This window comes from Geotrypetes seraphini, chromosome 8 (assembly GCF_902459505.1).
Source record: "Geotrypetes seraphini chromosome 8, aGeoSer1.1, whole genome shotgun sequence".
Classification (NCBI taxonomy): Eukaryota; Metazoa; Chordata; class Amphibia; order Gymnophiona; family Dermophiidae; genus Geotrypetes; species Geotrypetes seraphini.
Genome location: NC_047091.1, coordinates 106,191,272 through 106,209,753, shown reverse-complemented (window position 1 = coordinate 106,209,753; position 18,482 = coordinate 106,191,272). Strand labels below are relative to the sequence as shown.

General features: G+C 43.8%; 1 protein-coding gene across 4 annotated transcripts in view; it reads left to right on the top strand.

Annotated features, from left to right (window-relative positions):
- KDM4B (lysine demethylase 4B) overlaps nucleotides 1-18,482 on the top strand; it is a 354,261-nt gene that overhangs the window by 213,039 nt on the left and 122,740 nt on the right. For all 4 annotated transcript variants that reach the window (XM_033955335.1, XM_033955336.1, XM_033955333.1 and 1 more), the window contains exon 9: nucleotides 16,251-16,447. In XM_033955335.1, coding sequence (XP_033811226.1) covers nucleotides 16,251-16,447 — 197 coding nt within the window. The remainder of the gene's footprint in view (nucleotides 1-16,250; nucleotides 16,448-18,482) is intronic.

Here is an 18,482-nt window from a genome sequence, read left to right as displayed (position 1 = left end):
AACCAACTTCCTAAATTCTGAGCATTTTGCCACTGTTGCTGAAAAGAGTGTTATGTTGTTTTGTTAAGTGCCAATTTGCAGAAATGAAATTCTGTGTTTTGACATTGTTTCAGATCATTAATTGAAACACATCCATGTCATTCTCTTCTTGGGTGGGCTGAGAACTTTTCAGCACCCCCTCGTAGGTGTCATCATTGAACCCCTCAGCTCAGTGTGTGGCGGTGACTAAGAAAACAAATTGAAAGAAAGCAATTAGAATGTTAGGAATTATCAGGAAAGGAAAGGAATGGAAAACGAAGATAAGTATGTTATGATGCCCTTGTATCACTCCATGGTGCAACTGTACCTCGAATATTGCATGCAATTCTGGTTACTACATCTCAAAAAGGGAGATGAAAATGATCAAAGGGGTGGGGCGACTTCCCTATAAGAAAAGTTTAAGGCAGCAAGGGCTCTTCAACCTGGAGAAGAGACGGCTCAGTTGAGATATGATAGAGATCTATAAAATACTGGGTGGAGCAGAACAGGTAGATGCAAAATCACTTGTTTACTTTTTCCAAAAATACTAGGACTAGGGGGCATGTGAAGAAGTTACTAAGTAGTAAATTTAAATCAAAATGGAGAAAGTATTTTTTTCATTCAACATGTAATTGAACTCTGGAATTCATTGCTGGAGAATGTGGTGAAAGCAGTTAGCTTAGCAGGGTTTAAAAAAAGGTTTGGATCATTTCCTAAAACAGAAGTCCATAAGCCATTATTAAGATGGACTTTAGGAAATCCACTGCTTATTCATAGAATAATCAGCATACAATCTGTTTTACTCCTTGGGATCTTGCCAGGTATTTGTGACCTGGGCTAGCTACTGTTAAAAACAGGATACTGGGCTTGATGGACCTTCAGTCTGTCCCAGTATGGCAACTCTTATGTTCTTATATAATGAGTGAAGGGCACATCCAAAATAGTTAGGTGTCGTCTATAAATTCAAAAATTGGTGATGCAGCAGTTTATGGTTTCTGCTATTATATTTCCCATTGGGCCTCCACATTAATGCTTCCATTACTGCCTCTTATTGTAAACCTTGCAACCTAGATGCAGCCTCATCCCATCATACCAGGTTTCACAGGCTGTTAAAGCAATTTATTCAAATATCACTCCCCTCAGCTAGGGAGTCATCTAAATGTGACTTACCTATCTTCCTTCTCCATGGAGAAAATGAAGTGAGTTTTCTGTGGGCAGCGGGATTAATCGGCCACACAAACCTACCTGCTAACTTCTTTTGGATGAATCTTGCTTTGGAATGACTGAGGATGAAGTGGGCTGGCTCATTGGTATGGATAGGGATTGCTGGCCCATGCTTGGAAGGACATTTGCAAAAGGTCTGTGCTATGGGACAATGATGCCACTGGATGACATCACCTACATGAGTGATTATTTTAGAGTATTCTAGGAGCCACAAAGTAAAAGCTTACTACATGATATTCACTTATTGTTTATTCCAAGATCTGCTTCATGCTCAGAGCTCAGTATATATCAGCAAATGACTTCTGAATAGTTTATTTTCATCTAAACTAGCCGCCAGCTCCTTAGGGGCCCCCCTTTTTGAATGTTCTCCATTTGATCTGTCACTCTTTCAGTATGCCTGGTGACAGCCATGCTGTTTCTGATGGTTTTGGATTTGGCAGAGTGGGAACTGAATGAGAAAGATGCTTTATAATACATCCTCAAGCCCCTTAACTCTACAAAAGTATGGGTAGGGGGGGGTTTATCTGCCACTTTGATGTGACAAGTGCAGCCTTCATGTTTCTATTTAGTCATGCTGTATGCTTCTGGTGGCCCATTATTCCAGGCTCCAGTGTAGGAGGAATTCCAGTGAGGGAGCAGGAGCGGAAGTGTGTAATGAGGAAGCAACAGCCTGTGTCAGATAGAACTTTGTATTTCTTTTTCTTTTTTTTTATTGTAATAATTTGAATTTATATTGCACCTTTCATTCAGGCAGGAACCACTACAGCTTACAAGAACAGTAATTTAGAAATATGCAGCTCTGGGAGGGGGGAGGCAATCACCCAGCAGCTCAAGTTGAATTAAGTAACAATGCTACTGGTCTCAAATAGATAAAGGGTAATTTTCAGTTTGTCAGTACTGAAACAAAGCCTTTGGGGACATTTATTCCCCAAATTTTCTATCAGATTTGAAAGTGAAACTGTATATACTGTTTTTTGTTGTTGTTTTTTTTTTTTTTTTTTGCTCCATAAGATGCACCTGACCATAAGATGCACCCTAGATTTAGAGGAGGAAAACAAGAAGAAAAAACCATTCTGAACCAAAATATACCAGACTGCACCCAGCCCTCCTCACTCCCTGCCATGCTCTGCACCCAACCCCACACTCCTTGCCAGGCTCTGCACCTTGTCCCCCCACCCTGACCTGTACCCTGTACCCCCTCTGGTGGTCTAGTGGTTGGCCAGTACAGGGCAGGTTTAAGTGATAGACAGTCCCAGCCCCCACTCCGGCACCTTTAAATTGTTGTGGTCTAGCGGTGTATCGGCAGGAGCGAGCTTTCCGTGCTCCTGCCCCTCCCTTGCTGGACAGCTGCCTCCTGAGTCCTCATTTTCTCGGGGCCAGCGGCGCAAAAGGCAGAAGCGAGCTTTTCGTGCTCCATCCTGTGCCAAGCCACTTTCTGAATGGCTGCTGTCGGTTCTCACAGTTTAATCATGGTTTAATCAAAAAGCTAAGACAGATAGGAGTAGGTGGTAAGGTATGTGACTGGTTTCGGTCATTTTTGTCATAGTAATGGTGAAGTGTCATCTGAGGTCCTTTTACAGTGGTGTGCCTCAAGGCTCTTCCTTATTGGTCACCCTATTTAATATCTATCTCTCCCCATTAGGGGAGTTGCTGGATAAAATTTGCATCTCTTATAGGATTTATGCCGACAATGTTCAGGTTTTCTTTAAGATCCATAGAGGGGTGATGAGCTGTTTCAAGGGTTAAACGGTTACATGAACAAGATTAATGAATGGATGCAAAGCAAAGGGTTCACCTTGAACATAGGAAAACAGAAATAATGATTGTTGGAGAGGAGGATGAACATTTGTGGCCTAGAGAGATTTATCTGTATGAAGAGATAGGCTGCTTGGAATGATTCTAGATGCAAAATTGTCATTCAAAGCTCAGTAGTTCAGCTCGCATATTTTGCTATGTGGAAATTATCTCATTTGAAGAATGTGTTAACGAATTGGGATTTCAGACAAATGCTACAAAAGATGGTATTATCAAAGTTGGATTATTGTAATGGTATGTATTTAGGTTCGTATCAAGGCATTACAGAACTTAGCGGCTCAGATGCTGATGGGAATATCTCGCTACGAACACATTTCTCCTATCATAAAAAAGTTACATTGGTTACCAATTCAATTTCGTACTCAGTTTAAAATTTTGAAGGTTGCCCAACAGGGTATCTATGATACCTTGCTGGACTATTTGGCTAATTAAGAGCATTGAGATCTGAGAACCGTTTGCTCTGTGATACAGGCATAAGGGATACAGCATGATATGTGCAAACGAAAAAATCTTGTTTCTCCATTGCTGGACCTGCCTTATGGAATGCTTTGACAGGCACTCTGAGATTCTGTGGAAATTTGTTACACTTTAGAAAACTGCTGAAGACCTATCTTTTTGCACAAGCATTTCTTTGCTAGTTGCACTTATGATGATGTTATCTTCTAAGATGAGTATGTTAAGATGCCCACATTATGACAATTGTTTTTTGTTATGTGGATTCCTACGATGTGTATGTGTTGAAGGCTGTGTATGTTAATTGCCTCTTTGGTTTAAAGTGGATTATAAATGTTTTTTAAAAATGATAATAAATAGGTCTCATGTATAAAAAAGAAATCAAATATGGATGTTATGTAAATAATAGTCACAAAAATATATAGTATATTTAAAAGTGAACTTGTGAAAAACTTATATAGTAACATTGATGAGATGCAGCACAATAAAAGTTTCATTATACATACACAGATAAGTGTAAAAAAAACTGGTACAGCAGGACTCAAAGAAAGGAAATTAGCAGGAATGACTAAATCTCACCTTGATGGTGACAAAGCATGCCTGGCAGAAGGATGGCAAAGAAAAAATAAAATGCCAATTGAAAGGTATTATTACTGTTTATAAATTCTCTTTACAGAAGACCTAGAAATTATCTTAAACTAATGGAGGCAGATTATAAATCAGAAAATGCGGTTTCAAATTTCAATTCCTTTTGCAAGACAGAGGAAATAAATTCCTTGTCATTTCAACCTTCCCCTACAACGATTGAATTAGCTAATTTCAGAGATAAAATAGAAGGTATTTGCAGCTCAATGCCTAGATTTTATCAATTGGAATTAGCTGCTATTTCTATACTTTCAGACAATTGAAGAAACTGGTTGATACCAGCGATATGATCTGGGAAGAATTTCTTCCAATTTCTACTATAGAAGTTAAAACCATAATGAAAAATTTGCACCTTCTCATTGTACTCTTGATCCCTGTCCTAAGTCTTAAACATCCACTGTCTGATTTCATTAGTAGGATGACAATTTAGTTAGAGAAGGTCTTTGTCAGGACAGTTTTTTTGCTCCTTTGGAGAATATTCTTTTAACCCATGTACTGAAAACTCATAATCATGAACCTAATATGTTATCTAACTATATATTAGTAGCCAGTATTCCAGTTTTTACTAAGATTTTAAAATATTTATGAGCATAGTTATCAGATATGTAGGGGGTTTTCTGTGGGTCCATATATTATCTAATATAATAAAATGGTAGGACGCGCATGCGCACTAAAAAAATCGTGTTCCCTGAGCTGTCGCGTTTTTTTTAGTGCGCATGCGCGGGTTGTACGTCACCAATGTTCCTCCTCCACCATGCAACGCAAGCCATGTCCGCCGCCGGCCTCGAGCTACTGGGGGCCGGCGGCGCGAGCCGCCCGGCCGGTGCTGAGGCCCCGCCTCCCGCTTTCGCCCTACACGGCGACGCCAGACCCGGACCTACAAAATGCTGAGGCCCGTCTTCCGACCTACACGGCGCCGCCAGATCCGGCACCACAAAACGGCCCTCACATCCGCGAACATGCTTGCCATGGAAACAGAGGGGATCAGGAGCTAAACATCAATTTTAAAAAACAAACAAACAACAGTGCACAACGACAGAGACACACAGACACTCACAGAAGGACAGGGGGCTAAAGAGACAGATTTTAAAAAATAACAAAACACTAAGGAGAAAGAGAGACACAGGTAAGGAATGCTGCTGGGCAGGGGGAGCAGGGAAGAGGGTCAGGGGGAGAAAAGAAGGAGTGCTGCTGGACAGACAGAGCAGGGAAGAGGAACAGGGGAGCAGGGAAGAGGAACGGGGAGCAGGTAAGAAGTGCTGCTGGACAGGGGGAGCAGGGAATAATGACTGCGGAGCAGGGAAGAAGCTGGACAGGGGGAGCAGGGAAGAGGGACAGGGGGAGCAGGTAAGGAGTGCTGCTGGACAGGGGTAGGTAAAAGGAAGGGAGAAGGCCTACTGCTGGACAGGTGGAACAGGCAAGGGGTGATGGTTTGACAGCCGAGGAAAGAGAGAAACAGAAAGCGGTCAAGAGGAGAGAGAGAAAAAGAAATAAAGACACACACATCTATTCTAGCACCCGTTAATGTAACGGGCTTAAATACTAGTATATTATAAATTGTTTTATTTCTGTCTGTAGACCCCTGATACAGGCAATTTAGCTGAAACTTGGCCAGGTTGAGTCTTTCTTCAAACTTTGATGTGTGATTCCTGGTGGTGACTCCTTCCTATGACCTTCTTCATTCTTTTGTTGCTAATCAAGTTAGATCTGATGACATGACCTGCTTGAGTGGTCTTCCTCAGGAATCAGTACTGTCTCCAATTTTATCTAACATTATTATTATTATTTTATTTTTTTTGCTTCCTCTATGCCATTTACTTTTAAATTTGGAACATTTTTTTTCACTATTATTTGGGTTATTGCCAGGTACTTGTGACCTTGGCCACCGTGAAAATGGGATACTGGGCTAGAGGGACTATTGGTCTAATCCAGTAAAGCTATTCTTATGTTCTTTTTTTTACTTTTTTATTTATAACCTTTTCAATTTTAAATCAAGCATAAGAATGATGCTTGTCTGGGCAGTTGTATCTTTATGCATATAGACACTCATAACATTGACAGACTCTTGTGTGCGCAATGTACATGTCATCTATTCTAGTGTATACTTATGAAGGGAATTTTTAAAAGTAAATTAAAATTCTTGAATCTCTCATGGAACACCCAGAATCTCTTCGAGGCACACCACTGTGTCTTGGCACACAGTTTGAGACACACTGGTCTAAATTGTACCGTTCCTTCTGGTTTTTGTAGCCCAAATATATGACCTTGCATTTCTTAGCATTAAATTTTAGCTGCCAAATTTCAGACCATTCTTCAAGCTTCACTAGGTCCTTCCTCTTGTTGTTCATACCATCAAGGGTATCTACTCTATTGCAGATTTTGGTATCATCTGAAAAGAGGCAAATCTTACCTGAAAGATTTGTCTGACAAGACCTGCCTCTAGTGAACGTCACTTTCTCTGTTTTTAAAAGCAGTTCCATTAATTTATTTACCACACAAGTCAGACTTACCGGCCTGTAGTTTCCTACTTCTTCCTTACTTCCACTTTTGTGGAGAGGTACCACATCCGCCATTCTCCAGTTCCTCCGGTACCACTCCTGATTCTAAAGGACCATTGAAAAGGTCAAACAGCAGAGCTGCTAGAACTTTATGTAGTTCCTTCAGTAATTTTGGATGTACATCATCTGGCCCCATCGCTTTGTCTACCTTTAGATTAGCTAGCTCCTTCCGAACACAATCATCTGAACATCGATCAGTCTACCACACTTCCAGCCCTTTTTGCGTTTGTCTTCTGTGGTCCCTCTCTGTGTGCTTCAGCTGTGAACACAGAACAGAAATATCTGTTAAGCAATTCAGCCTTATCTTTATAAGCTTCTACATATATCTTCCCTTCACCTTTGAATCTCGCAATGACACTTTTGCACTTCTTCCTATCACTGAAATATCTAAAAAATGTCATGGCTGGTGTGCGGATGGACATCAATCATCAACCACACCACTACCGTACGCTTCCTAGTGGTCGTGGATCCATCAGCTTTAGGGATTTTGATCTTTAGTCCTTCCTTTCCCTGGGATGCTATCATCTCATCCACTTCCAGGGCTACATACTGGTTCTTCAGTTAAAGTGCAGATGGAATTACAGTATTGATCCTGGAAGGTCCCATAATCCAAGTCCTGCTGTCTTCCCTCATCATGGCCTCTTTTTCCCTACTGCTGGAAATCTTTGATACCGCATGAAGCATTTCATTGATGTACCCCTCATTCTCACGATTGCTTCTCAGTTCCTTTACTTCTTTCATGAGAGATTCAAGCTGAAGACAACTTGCACATGGGACCACTCCCTCTTCTTGGGTAACATTTTTAGTCTGCACAGAGACAAAAGCTGTAACCTGAGCAACATCTATGGTGACACAATGTTTCCCATCTATACTGTGGTTGCAGAAGTACTTGTACCTAATTTAAAAAAAAAAAGAGAGAAGAAAAAGCAGAGAAGAGTATGGCTTAGTGGTTAGAGCTACAGCCTCAGCACCCTGAGGTTGTAGGCTCAAACCCCACACTGCTCCTTTTGAGCCTGGGCAAGTCACTTAATCCTTCACTGCCCCAGGTACATTAGATAGATTTTGAGCCCACCGGGACAGATAGGGAAAATGCTTGAACTACCTGTATGTAAACCGCTTTGAGTGTGATTGCAAAACTACAAAAAGGCAGTATACCAGTCCCAATCCCTTTCCTGGAAAAAAAATCCTGCCCAAGCAATGCCCTGTTCTATTAGTTGAAAAGCCTATAAATCAAAAGATCAGCCTTGGGATGGGTGAGAACTGGTGTAGGCAGGGCCAGTTTTAGACATGCTGGGGCCCAGGGCAGAAATTAAGGAGGGAGCCTCTGATCCTCTCTCCTCTCTGCACCCTCCCCCCAACATACCCACCTCCCATTACTACCACACATAATACACCCACACCCATATCCACACCTCCCATTACTACCACACATAAAATAACTTTTAAATGACTTCTTTACACACAAAACACAGACAGACCTTTACCAAAGGATCACAAATAGAAATTGAGCTCAGAATCCCAAGAAATTTAACTCGGCAAGTATTACAATACTGGAGAAATAAAAACCAGTTAAAAACCACCTCCTCTAGTCTGGCAGCCAGTAATCTTCAAGCTCTGCAGCTAGCGGTAGTGTCTCTGAGCTGCCACCAGCTGCAGAGCTTGAAGAGTTCTGGCTATTGAATTAGAGGAAGAGTTCTTCAACCGGCAGGGCTTTGGGAAGCCCACCAACTTATTTATATTTTGTATTTGGTTAGGAGGCATGAAGAAAAATTAGTGCCCACCATTTTATTGGACGAATACATTTCTCAATTAGCTTTCAGAGGTCAAAACCTCTTTCTTCAGATCAGTATCCCTGTCCTGACCTGAGGAAGGGTTTTTTGTTCTCTGAATTAGTCAAAAATGTATTAAAATCGGTCCAATAAAAGGATCATCTTATTACCATCTTCTGTTTATAAAAGTTTATCAACACAGCTACAATACTACTTTATCCTAAAACAAAAAATATATAAATAAAAGAAATAGAAAATTTTTTCTACTTTTGGTTTCTGCTTTTCTCATCTTCTCGTCATTCTCTTCCTTCTATCCACTGTCTGCCCTCTTTCTGCCTCTTCTATATGGCATCTGTTCTCTTTCTATGCCTGTTCCAGAAACTACCTCTCCCTTCCATCTTTCTCCCTCCAATTGGTCTGGCATCCATCTTCTTCCCTCCCCTTCCCCCATGGTGTGGCATCTGTCTTCTTCCCTTCCATTTCTCCCTCCTTTCCTACCCTCAGATCTGGTACAGTATCTGTTTCCTTTCTCCTTTCTTCCCCTCAGATCTGGTATCTCTCTCTCCTCTCCCTTCCCCTTCCTTTTCTTCCCTGGTCTTCCTTCTCAATTTATTTTCTGCCTTTCTAGACTAAATTCTTTCTTACTATCCAGTCCTCAATTTCCCTCTTTTCATTGTGTCTAACTACAGCTTGCCACTTCTTTCCCTCACCCCTTCCAGTATCTCACTATCTCTATCCTCTTCCTCCATTCCAGCATCTGCTCCCATCTCTCACTACCCCTACTCCACACTTCCATTCAGCGTCTGCTCCCCTCTCTCTCTTCTCACTGCTTTCATTCAGCTTCTGCTTCCTTCTCTTTCTCCTCCCCGCTTCCATTCAGCTTCTGATTCCCTCTCTTTCTCCTCCCCGCTTCCATTCAGCATCTGCTCCCCTCTCTCTCTCCTCACTGCTTCAATTCAGCGTCTGCTCCCCTCTCTCTCTCGCCTCCCCACTTCCATCCAGCATCTGCTCCCCTCATTCTCTACACAGTAAACTTAAAGCGCCACTCAGCCTCTTCCCCTCACCTTCGCAGGCGCTTTTCAAAACCAAAGTTTTCTCTCTGAGAGACCCTGACTCAGCAACTGCCTCACTATTTGCACGCAGCTGCCCCAAAGCTTCCCCTCTGTTGCAGCTTCTTGTTTCCACCTGGGCGGATCGTGTTAGAGGAGAAGCTTCAGTTCAGCCGCATGCAACTAGTGAGGATGGCTGCCACATCAGGGCCCTTCTGAGAGAGAAAGCTTTGGTTTTGAAAAGTGCCTGAAGGTGAAGGGAAGGGAGGGAGATAGCCCGACAAGAAGAAGAGATGTCCGGACCGTGGGTCCCCTTGGAGCTGTGGGGCCAGGGCAACTGCCCTGTTTGCCTTCCCCTAACATCAGCACTGGGCATAGGTGGGAGGGAATTAAATAGAGACTTTCCTCAGCTGCTATCTGGCCCTAATCTGATCTTATCATACGCTCTGAAATGCAACCTATTTATTTATTTTTAGTATTTATATACCACTTATAGCCTAAGTGGTTTACATTCAGGTACTCAAGCATTTTTCTCGATCTGTCCTGGCAGGCTCATGCGCTATCTAATGTACCTGGGGCAATGGGGGATTAAGTGACTTGCCCAGGGTCACAAGAAGAAGCTTGTGATTTGAACTCCCAATATTAGGGTGCTGAGCCTGATACTGTAGCTGTAACCACTGTGCCAACCTAAAATACTAATATGAAGTAAAACACTTTTTATATAAAACCCTAACAATGACCTTAAATACCTCTATCATATCGCCTCTTTCTCCCTTTTCTTCCATTATATACATAAGTGTTTTAGCCCGTTACATTCGTTACAGTAACGGATGCTAGAATAGCCCCACCTAGACCCTGACCCTGACTCTGACCCCACCCATGCCCCGCCTCTATAATGCCCGGACCCTGCCTCCCACTGATCCCAGTCCCACCACCTCACCTTTCACCATTTCCTTTGTACCCTTTTGGCCCTCATAGATCCTCCATTGCATTTATCACCTGACAGGGTCTTTACTTACCCGAGGCGGCAGCAGCAGTCCTGACATACCAACCTTTCCTCCCTCAGTGCCCCAAAGCAGCAGTGGTCCTACCATTTCCATCTCTCCCTTCCCCCTTTCACACCCTCTACCCTTTTGCCATCTTTCCCTTTCCTGTCCCCCTCTGTCCTTCTCCAAGACCATCTCTCTCTCCTGCCCCCTTCACACTCCCTGAAGTCTATTTCTCCTTATCTCCTACCATCTCTCCTGGTCCCCCTAGTAGCCTCTCTGTCCTCATCCATCTGTCTCTGTCTCTCTCTCTCACTTGAGTCCAACATCTCTCCCTTCTCCCACTCCCTCTCCCGAATCTGGGGGAAATCCACTGCTTTATTTTAAGCAGCATAAATTTGTTCTACTCTTTGGGACCTGTGGTCTGTCTCAGTATGGTCTGTCTTATGCTTCTCTGGCTTACTTCCTTTTGTTCTCTTGTCACCTCCTGCTTCATTTTATTATATTAGATGGGGGAAATCTATAACTGGGCACCACAATTTAGGTATGCTGATAGCAAGCATAAGGCACCAATTCTATAATGCCATCTCTCCCTCTCCCGATTTGTTCTGTCTCAGTATGGTAGCTCTTATGCTTCTCTGGCTTTCTTCCTTTTGTTCTCTAGATAGATGCATTCTGGAGTAACTGTAATCGTCTTAGTTGTTTCTAAGTTCATTGCCTTTGTTGGCTCACTCAGGGATGATGGTCACAACAGGAAACATCCTGAGCTAACAGTCAAGGACCTTTCTAAGCCTGAAGGGAGTGGAAGAAATTGCTGCCTTGTTACTTGTAGTTTCTCCCTTCCCAGCAAGGAGCTGAAATGCTGCCATGGAATGACATTCCCTCTCCATCCCCCCCCCCCCCCCCGGGGTTCCTTCCCTGACTCATCCTACCTGGGAAGGGAACTTGATGTCTGCACTACTTATCCTGTTGAGGCAACCTGCACCTCTGAAAACTCTTGTCACTGCCTGCCTCTGCGGAGCTTTTGCAGCTTCTCCTCCAGCCATCTACACTGGCTCCGTGCTCGCCCGCCGCAGCCTGCAGTCGCCGATAGCCGCCACGGTCTGCAGCCGCTGACAGCCGCAGCGGCCAACATCCGCCTCGGGGGAGAGGGAAAGAGAGAGATTCGTGCGCATGCAAACTCCTACCTGCGGTGCCCTACAGCGCACGGAAAATGGGAGCACGCAGGTGGGAGTGCGCATGCGCGGCTTAGGGTTTTATTATATTAGATGTACATAATGCTTTATGATGAAAACTGCTGATCATTTTAGAAGCTGCCTCAATCCTGACTCAATTGACGTAATCATATTTATCTTTTTGAAGGTGCAGTCTCCAGATATTCTAAATGAGTTCTCTTTCCAGGATCTCATATTGAGGCAATATCACCTCTTTTTTCCCGCTGGCCATTCCTCTTGCTATGCACCCACATACAGTATGACGGTACCCAAGGTCTGCTCCTCTTTTCTGTACAAAATATCTTCATCCCCTAAATGTACTGCTTCCTTAGGGACATTGAAAAGGTCAACCAGTGGAGTCACCAGAACTTCCCTAAATTCCTTCAGTACACTCAGATATATGTAATCCAGCCCCAATTGCTTTGTCCACCTTTTAGTTTAGCTAGATCCTCATGAATACAGTCCTATAAAAATCATTCAAGGTCCACCATACCTCCATTCCTATTTGTGTTTATCTTCAGTGGTCCTTCTCCTGGCCCTTCAGCTGTGATCACAGGACATAAATATTTCTTAAGCAATTCTGCCTTATCTATATCAGCGTCCCCTTTTGAGTCTCTTGAATCCATTTTTGCATTTCCTCCTATCACTAATATAGCTAAAATTTTGTCCTCCCATTTTAGCTGTTCTTTTCTTCCATTTCTTCCTGACTACTTTATCAGCTTCTCTGGCAGGGATACAGCTTTGTCAGTTAGATTAAAAGAAGCACAACCTTGTTCCAAAACAACAGTACTAAGCCTCTGTACTGATGTGCTTTTCAACTTATTTTTATTGTTAAAGTGTCTGCACTGATTATTTAATTTGGTAAACAAGCATATCGCATTGATATCTCATCTGTGTCAATACATTTTCATGCCTATTTTATCATTGTCATTCTCTAGTTAACTCGACTAATCTAATCCAGTATTTCTGGGTCGTACTATGCCTAATTAGGTTCAAGGTGACTTACAATATAAGGAATTAGATGATGTATAAGCTACATTATATTATGACAGTTCACAGAGAACTAAGTTATGAACAGAGTAATGGGGAAGGAAGGATTGAAGGAAGGATTGAAGGAAGGAAGGATTCCCTGACTCTACTGGTATAACAAGTATGGGATTTAGTGATACTAGATATATTGAGTTAGTTGTCTATAGTGTGTATGCTCGCAAAGAAGAGAGTTTTTAATTATTTTTTTTTAATCTGTTGTAGAATGTTTCCAGCCTAATGTCAGTTGAGAGGTTGTTCCAGGTCTTGGTGCCAAGATAAGTGAAAAGCGAGTTGAATATGCGTTTGTATTTAATTCCTTTAGGAGATAGGATGAGTAGTTGATGCAATTTCCGTTTTCTGGTTGATATTGGCCAGGAATTGACAAATAAGTTTATGAGCAGCTCTGCTGTTTTTGCATATATATTCATGTAATATGCAAAAAATTAGGACACTCCATGAAATATTCAGTTCTTTCTTAAGAAATGTTCACATATGATGCTGTGTTCAAAAAAGCATGCCTGCACATCCGCTTCAGAAGAGCACACAGGTGGTGTTTCTAATTACTTAAGGAAAAGCAATTGAAAATCCGCTCGATACAAATCCCTTAAGCCAATATTTGATGGGGGCGCTGGGGAAAGTGTCTGCCCAGCCAGGAATCTGCAGCCCGGGCACCATCTGTGTTCCTGTAGCTCCCTCGCCAAATTATATTCCTAGCCTTTCTTCTTTCCTTAGCTATTTTTCATTAAATGAATTGAGTTTGTTAGATATTGCCCAGCCATAAATACTTGATCTGTCCTGGTATTACAGCTCTCTTAAGTCATTGCCTCAGAAACCAACAGAAGGTACCCCACTGGTTTCATGACTTGGAAAATGAATGACAGGAATGAACAAATATGTTACAGGGGCAGTAGGGAACGTTCCTCAATATTTTAGCTGCTGAAAATGTATGGCTATAAATATTTTGGTGCATTTTGTGAGAATTGAGAGAGATTGGAAAAGAAGAGTAGAATGCACATCAACCAAGCTTTATCTTTTTTTTTTTTGGGGGGGGGGATTTACAATGAGGGGCATAATCAAAAATGTGCCTAACTCTGAGGTTGGATGTTTTGTGCCAAACGTGTTATCTTTTATTTTTGAAAATGAGCAAGTTATAAGTTTTGGTCCTTAGGACATCTACCTTTTTTGTCACGTCCACATGAAAAACTTACAAAAGCAAGTTTTGTAGATGTACTCACCAACTACCTTGTCTGATCGCAGCAGAAGGAATCCCCATCAGCTGAGCTAATTTAGAGGGTTTCCTGGTGACTAAGCAGCTGGGGATTCCCCTTGCCAGGATCAGCTGAGCCATGGAGCCCAAAATCTCTCCCTATGACATCCCCAACAAACCCTTGATATCCCGTACCTCTCCCCTCCACATCCCAACATCCCCCCTCACATCCTGACATCCCCCTGATATCCCGTACCTCCCCCAACATCTCCACCCCCCATGCCCCAAACATTCCTAGGCCCACATCCTTGGAACCCCCCTTTGGAAGAGCAAACAGCAAGAGGGAAAATCATACCCTCCTACTTACAGGGCCAGGTGCTGCAATTACAGGGCTTCTCCCTCCCAATGCATCACTATTTTGAACCAGTTCAGAGCCTTCGGGCCCTCCCAATGCATCCCAAGATGCATTGGGAGGGGGAAGCCCCGTCATTGCAGCACGTGGCCCTGTAGGCAGGAGGGTGTGGGGTTTTTTTGGGTTGTGGTTTTTTTTTTTTCCTCCCTCCTGTCATTTGCTCTTCCAAAGGTACGGGAGGTTCTGGGGATGTGGGAGGGGGGCCTAGGAATGTTGGGGTGTTGTGGAGGGGGTGAAGATGACGGGGGAGGGGTGTAGGGCTCTGTGGCTCAGCTGATCCTGGCAGGAGAAATCCTCAGCAGCTGAGCTGCCAGGAATCCCTGAAACAGCTCAGCTGATGGGGATTCCTCTGCTGCGATCAGCTGATGGGAAGCCTGCAGGTTTTTGGGGGTGGGGTGGGGTTCACTCTTTGTGTGGTAGGAGGGGATCGTGACCACTGGGGGAGTAATGGGGGGGTCATGCCTTAAATCCTTCCAGTGGTGGTCTTGTCAGTTTGGGCACCTTTGTGGAACTTAGATGCAACTCAAAGAGGCCTAACTGCCAGTGTCTTAAGTTCCCTCTAGGAAAGTTTTGATTATGGCTGGGGTACGTCCAGATTGAAGCCTGCCTGATTCCCGTCCATAACACACTTCCCAAGACAGCCCTTTGCTGTCTGGATGCACAGCAGCTTAGAAGTGCTGCTGTATGTCCAGAAAGTTGGTTTTGATTCCCTGCTATTAGGACGTCCAAGTGTCGACTTAGGCTGGTTTTTGGCTGTTTTAAACTTTTGATTATAAGCCCCAATATGTGTATCTATAGTTGAGACAAAAGGATGTACTATTAGAGCAAATTTATAGTTTATTACAGACTTGATATACTGTCTATCATATACATCTGGGCTATTTGCAAAATTCAATAAAAATAAAGGATTAAAAGGTTAGAGAAACTTTAAATGAACTTTAAAAAAAAGAGTGTTCTATTATAAATTGAACTGAAGCAGATGTAGTATAATGCAAAGCGTTAAAATCTGAAGTAGAACAAATAGTGCCTTGCCCAGCTTCAAAAGCTAATTAAAAAAATGAGGTATAAACCTTTGGTCTATGAAACATAGTAACTAAATGAAGTAATGGCGTTTATGTGTAGGAAACTGGAAGATGGGGAAAAACGTACCAAGTTGGGGGGTATGAGTCTATATGCTTCTATTTGTCTGGAAAATGGTATTTTGGCCTATAAAGTGACTGGCATTAGTATAAATGGTAGAGATGATATATAGATTCATGGAAAACACTGTGCTGATGAAAATACAAACTTTTTAATAAAAATTCCATTGCCTGTTCTCTTGTGACGAATGGCTATTTTAGTTGACAGGACGTTAGTATCATCTTCATCCCCACTGGGTTCTAGGAAGGCGAGCAAAGGCTGTGGGGGCTGAGGGACTGAAGAGGAGGGGAAAAATAGCTTGACTGGGAAGAAATGCACTTAATATCTATTCCTGCAATGCACTGCTCACCACCATAAATTTATAGTGGGGGCGGAGGAGTTTAGTCAGGACAGCAGGAGTACAAGGCAGGTACATTTCAGTCCTGGCCACTAGTTAACTACTTGAGGAATTGTTCAGACTTCATGAAAGTCTATAATATTTGACATGTACACCATGTGACATGAATGAAGGTAGAGTTATTTAAGTTCTTATATAGTCTGTTGCTCAAATTTACAGTGTCCTGTTGGCAAATGGCCAGTTGGACATACTGTAGATTATATTGTTTCTCATAAGTTGGTACATCTAGAAATTATTTTAACTATAGTACTAAGTGTATGCAGTGTGTGGTACAGGTAAGCAGTAGAGATTTGATGTGGAGATGCTTATGGTTTGATTTTGGCTTCTTTTACAGTGTACTTGCCGGAAGGATATGGTTAAGATTTCAATGGATGTCTTTGTGAAAGTTCTTCAGCCGGACCGCTATGAGCTCTGGAAGCAAGGCAGAGACAATACACTACTGGACCACCTGAAACCAACTGCACTGAGCTGTCCTGAGCTGGAAGCATGGAATGAGACTAAAGCTTTACTAAAAGCCAAGCTTATTCGGAGGTAAAGATGCTCAGCACAGCTGATTTATTTTGGTAGAACATTTTGAATGTCTGAGATATTCCTGATAATCGTACCACACCATGCTTTCTCTTTTCTCCCTGACTGATGGCAGAATCATTTGGAGCTGTTCATAGAGTTTGTCAGGCAAGCTGACTGTGTTATTCTCAGAGGACAAGCAGATATAATATTCTCACATATGGGAAGTGTCATCCACAGAATCCATTATGGACATATAAGTGCACGGTCACTTTAAATTTTTAGGCAGTGTCTGTACCAAGTATGTGTCGGCGTTTCTGCAGAGCTGAGAAGCTGTGTCTTCAGTGTTCTCAGTTTGTAAAATTTTCAATCTGAGGTGAGGAATGGCCTAGTGGTAGATCTACTTCCTCTTCACCCTGAGGTTGTGGGATTGATTCTAGCGCTGCTCCTTGTGACCCTGGGCAAATCATTTAATCTTCATTGCTCCAGGTACCAAAATAAGTACCTGAATATATGTAAACCACTTTGAATGTGTAACAACAAAAAAGCAGTATACAAGTCCTATTCCCTCTTCCCGTCATTTGTTCCTTCACTTTGGTCATTATTCTTTATTTTAATCGAGGACCTTCATTTCTACCGAGTTTGGTTTATTTTTCACAATTTTTCCAGCCTTCGGTCCACTTTAAGCCCTTTTTTCCTTCTAGGAGTATCAATACTTTTTGGGTTGTTTTTTACTCGAGCTCCCCAAGCCATGAACCCTTTCAATTTGCATAGGCCATTTCTCCTCCATGTCCAAATTGGTACCAAGTAGCTTCAAGAAATGCTCTCGATGTAATAGAAACAGTAGAGCAAGGCATTGATGACAAGGTGATAGAGCCAAAACTAATTTATTATATCCAACGATTTATGGCATGATTAACAAGACCCAACACAGCTGTGTTTCTGCAGGAAATTGCCTGCATCAGGGGTCAGATGCATAAACTTTAGACTGTCAAGAGATTATTCACTCAGCCTCAGCAAGCAAACACAAGTGATAGCATTGCTCAATGCTGTCTTGTTTTGCTTGTTGAGGATGAGCGAATACCGTATTTTCACGCAAATAACACGCACCCGTATAAAACGCGCACACGTGTATAGCGCGCAGAAATCACGATGATAAGCACAAAAACTTTGGTATAACGCGCTCACGATTATACCGCGCATGCTGCCCGACTCTCCGTTCACCCCCCTGACTTCCGTGCACTGCCCCGCCTCTCCGTGCGCTGTCCCGACTCTCCGTTCACCCCCCTGACTTCCGTGCACTGCCCCGCCTCTCCGTGCGCTGTCCCGACTCTCCGTTCACCCCCCCCTGACTTCCGTGCACTGCCCCGACTTTCCGTGCGCTGTCCCGACTCTCCGTTCACCCCCCCTGACTTCCGTGCACTGCCCTGAATTTCCGTGCGCTGTCCCGACTCTCCGTTCACCCCCCCTGACTTCCGTGCACTGCCCCGCCTCTCCGTGCGCTGTCCCGACTCTCCGTTCACCCCCCTGACTTCCGTGCACTGCCCCGCCTCTCCGTGCGCTGTCCCGACTCTCCGTTCACCCCCCCCTGACTTCCGTGCACTGTCCCCCTTGAAGGTCTGTCCCCATCCTGAAAGCCTGATGCCCCCCCCCCCGACGTCCGATACATCCCTCCCCCCGAAGGACCGCCGACTCCCCAACAATATCGGGCCAGGAGGGAGCCCAAATCCTCCTGGCCACGGCGACCCCCTAACCCCACCCCGCACTACATTACGGGCAGGAGGGATCCCAGGCCCTCCTGCCCTCGACGCAAACCCCCCTCCCCCCAACGACCGCCCCCCCCCTAAGAACCTCCGACCGCCCCCCCAGCCGACCCGCGACCCCCCCTGGCGACCCCCACGACCCCCCCACCCCCCTTCCCCGTACCTTTGGTAGTTGGGCCAGAAGGGAGCCAAACCCGCCTGTCCGGCAGGCAGCCAACGAAGGAATGAGGCCGGATTGGCCCATCCGTCCTAAAGCTCCGCCTACTGGTGGGGCCTAAGGCGCGTGGGCCAATCAG